Source organism: Cebus imitator, unplaced genomic scaffold (assembly GCF_001604975.1).
Source record: "Cebus imitator isolate Cc_AM_T3 unplaced genomic scaffold, Cebus_imitator-1.0 Scaffold708, whole genome shotgun sequence".
Taxonomy (NCBI): Eukaryota; Metazoa; Chordata; class Mammalia; order Primates; family Cebidae; genus Cebus; species Cebus imitator.
Window position 1 is genome coordinate 1,220,592 of NW_016108023.1, and position 4,096 is coordinate 1,224,687.

Below are 4,096 nucleotides of genomic sequence, written 5' to 3' on the forward strand. Positions count from 1 at the left end.
GCAGGGTCCCCTCTGTCTACACTGGGTGCAGGTGGAGGTGGGGCAACTTCCCCTCCTGTCTACACTGGGTGCAGGTGGAGGTGAGGCAGGATCCCCCTCCTGTCTGCACTGGGTACTCTGTCTACACTGGGTATAGGTGGAGGTCGGTCAGGGTCCCCTCTGTCTACACTGGGTACAGGTGGAGGTGGGGCAGGGTCCCCTGTGTCTACACTGGGTGCAGGTGGAGGCGAGGCAGGGTCCCCTCTGTCTACCTGGGTGCAGGTGGAGGTGGGGCAGGGTCCCGTCTGTCTACACTGGGTGCAGGTGGAGGTGGAGCAGGGTCCCGTCTGTCTACACTGGGTGCAGGTGGAGGCGAGGCAGGGTCCCCTCCTGTCTACACTCGGGCCCCGGGTGCTGGCACCCACCTCTCTGCACACGTGCAGCTGGTAGCTGAGCTCCTGGTGGTGCAGGCGCTGGTGTGTCCTGGGCCGTCTCCACCGCACCACACACTGCGTCTTGTTGCAGGTCACCGTGACGTTGCTGGGCGGGTCGAAGCGTTCTGTAATGAGGGTGCCGGACTCACCCGTGAACCCGGGGCCCGCACGACCGCCCCGTCCCTCCCAGACAAAGTGGCTCATGTCTGTGACCCCAGCTCTTGGGGAGGCCGAGGCGGGCGGATCCCCTGAGGTCAGGAGTTCGAGACCAGCCTGGCCAACACGGTGAAACCCCGTGTCTACTAAAAATACAAAAGTTTAGCTACTTGGGAGGCTGAGGCAGGAGAATGGCTTGAACCCCGGAGGCGAATCGTTCGTGAACAGCCACGGAACTGGAGGCTGTGGGAGCCGGGCAGGATGGCCCGGCAGGTGCCAGGCACAGCAGAGATGCCCGCGGGTGCAGGGCCCCGGGCGGGAGCTGGGGACGGGCTGGGGGCGTGTCCGGGCCTGAAGAGGTGGGGGTGTCCAGGGGATGAAAGAGGCCGTGGTGGGGTGCGGCGGGCTTGGGAAGTGGACAGAGTGTGGGTGTGGGGGGCCGACTCGAACACGCCAGCCTGGAGCCGAGCCTGGGCACGGGGAAGTTGCTGGTGAGGAAGGAAGGAAGGAAGTGCCAGACGGAGGGAGGAGGAATGGAGGGAAGGAGAAGCAACGGGAGGAAGAAATGAGGGGAGACAGGAGGGACGGAGGCGGACAGTGGGGTGATCTTGTCTCACTGCAACCCCCGCCTCTCAGACTCAAGCGGTTCTCCTGCCTCAGCCTCTCAAACAGGCGGGATCACAGGCGCCCGCCACCACGCCGGGCTAATTTCGTATTTTTATTAGAGACTTGGTTTCTCCACGTTGGCCAGGCTGGTCTCGAACTCCCAACCTCAGGTGATCCGCCCGCCTCGGCCTCCCACAGTGCTGGGATGACGGGCGTGAGCCAGCGCGCCCGGCCAGTTACACAGATTTTTGTTTGTTTGTTTTTCACTTTTTTATTTTAAAGCGACACCGATTTTAAGGCGAATTCCACCTCACCTATAAACAAGAGGACATCGGATGTTTTATTCTGTTTTTTCTCTCTGTCTCTTTTTTTCTTGTTGCTCAGCATTTTTGCAAGCGAGTTATTCTCACCTATTTTATTCGTGTCCAAAAGGGAATCGAAGAACTGGACCTCGCCTTCTCGGCTGGTTCCGGTAACCAGGAAGTAATTGCGTGAGGTTAATCCCGTGAGGTTGTTCAGGTGACACCCCACGTGGGTTCCCAAGTCCTGCGTGTAATAAGGACACCGAATCTCCCTCCTTCCCCTGAAGGATTAGAAAGCGTTCAGACAGCAGTGAGGAAAATCAAACAGAACAAAAACACAAACCCTCAAAGCAAAACCACAAAAAAAACAAAAAAACCACCACAAAACGCAAACAGAAAACAAACACACAAAACAAAAAAACAGGCCAGGCGTGGTGGCTCACACTGGTAACCTCCGCACTTTGAGAGGCCGAGGCGGTTGAACCACGAGGTCAGGAGTTTGAGACCCGCCTGGCCAAGATGGTGAAACCCCATCTCTACTAAAAACATGCAAATTACACATGCACCGCAAAACCTAAAACACAATAAACAAAAATAAAACAGAGAAAACGCAGGGTTCATCTACCTGAAACAACAGTTTTAAAAGATGAGGGTTTACTGTACAAACAATACTTCATTAACAATGTAGAAATTTAAAATGCAAGAAAGATCCCTCAGAATCCTCTCTTAAAATCTGTTTTTCGTTTGACAGACAGATTCCTGTTTACTCTTTGATCATATATATATATATATATATATATACACATATATATATATATATACACATATATATATATTGTTGTTTTGTTGTTTTGTTTGTTTGTTTTTTTTTGAGACGGAGTTTCGTTCTTGTTACCCAGGCTGGAGTGCAATGGCGCGATCTCGGCTCACCGCAACCTCCGCCTCCTGGGTTCAGGCAATTCTCCTGCCTCAGCCTCCTGAGTAGCTGGGATTACAGGCATGCGCCACCATGCCCAGCTAATTTTTTTTTTTTTTTTTTTTTTATTAGAGATTGGGTTTCACCATGCTGACCAGGATGGTCTCGATCTCTTGACCTCGTGATCCACCCGCCTTGGCCTCCCACAGCACTGGGATGACAGGCGTGAGCCACCGGTGCAAAGGTATTGTCAGCAGAGACAGGATTTTGTATCTCATTTCATTAAATATTTTGAATGCTTTGCAAAAAAAAAAAAATTAGCCGGGCGTGCTGGTGGGCACCTGTCATCCCAGCTACTCGGGAGGCTGAGGCAGGAGGATCGCTTGAACCCGGGAGGCGGAGGTTGCGGTGAGCCGAGATCACACCACTGCACTCCAGCCTGGGCGACAGAGCGAGACTCTGCGTCAAAGAAAGAAAAAGAGAAAAAAAATGAACAGAAGAATTTTCCCCCATGCCTGCCTTCCTGATAATTCTTCACAAAAAGTGAACACTTACTTTGAGTCTTGTACGGACAAAAAATACTGGACGTCGCGGGGGGCGGTCGGACCCCGTGCCCAGCTACAGTTCATGAAATCCGCGTTGTAGATGAAGCAGGAGAAATTCCGGGCAGCGGAGCCCTGCTTGCCTGGGGAGAGGCACAAACAAAACACTTTTCACTCAAAAGTTAAACGGGGTCAGGAGCGACGGCTCACGCCTGCCACCCCAGCGCTTTGGGAGGCCGAGATGGACACATCACCTGAGGTCAGGAGTTCGAGACCAGCCTGGCCAACATGGCGAAACCCCGTCTCTACTAAAAGTGGAAAAAATTGGCCGGGCGCAGGGGCTCACACCTGAAATCCCAGCACTTTGGGAGGCTGAGGTGGGTCGACTAGTTGAGGTCGGGAGTTCCACACCAGCCTGACAACATGGAGAAACCCTCTCTCTACCCAAAATACAAAAAATTAGCCTGGCGTGGTGGCGGGCACCTGTCATCTTAGCTACTCGGGAGGCTGAGGCAGGAGAATCGCTTGTCCCCAGGAGGTGGAGGTTGCAGTGAGCCCAGATCACGCCACTGCCCTCCGGCCTGGTGGACAGAGCCAGACTCCAGCTCCAAAGAAGAAAAAAGGAAGTTAAATGGGATTGAGTTTGATGCTCTTGGGTGCGGCTTCGAATGGTGGGGGAGGGCTGTGCAGAGATCCCTGTGGTGTCTTTCTTACCGGGGTTCGGATAAGGCATTTTTTCTTGAAATACTCCTTGGCTGGTCTGCACGTGAACCTCGAAAGTGACTCCCCCATGCAGTGTGACCTCACGAAACGTGCATGAACATTCTTTCTTCCTGAGCTGAGAAGTTGGAGAGTGTCAGAGCAGATCAGGAGAGGAATTTGCCTCTCCTCTGCTCTGCGTGGTGTTGGTCTATCCAAACCCGGAGACGCCCACCTGCCTCCCTCAGTGAGATCGTCCCCCTACGCCTCCTCCGAGGACTCTGAGTGGATACCCCAAATACCAGCTGGCAGGTGCAAAATGAATGTCGTAATTGAGCAGTGTTTAGAATATCAGAGTGAGGCAGGGTGGGGTGCTTTATAACTGTCACCCCAGAACTTTGGGGGGGCCGAAGCAGGTGGATCACCAGAGGTCAGGAGTTCAAGACCAGCCTGGCCAACAAG

At 53.8% G+C, this 4,096-nt stretch overlaps 1 protein-coding gene across 1 annotated transcript in view; it reads right to left on the bottom strand.

Annotated features, from left to right (window-relative positions):
• The window catches only part of CSF2RA (colony stimulating factor 2 receptor subunit alpha), a 16,171-nt gene extending 12,378 nt beyond the window's left edge, over positions 1–3,793 (bottom strand). The window contains exons 1-4 of the mRNA XM_017518855.2: positions 3,650–3,793; positions 2,949–3,078; positions 1,586–1,758; positions 405–538 (exon numbers count right to left, since the gene is read on the bottom strand). Of these exons, the coding sequence (XP_017374344.1) occupies positions 405–538; positions 1,586–1,758; positions 2,949–3,078; positions 3,650–3,668 (456 nt within the window). The 5' untranslated portion in view covers positions 3,669–3,793. The remainder of the gene's footprint in view (positions 1–404; positions 539–1,585; positions 1,759–2,948; positions 3,079–3,649) is intronic.
• Positions 3,794–4,096: the final 303 nt, after the last annotated feature.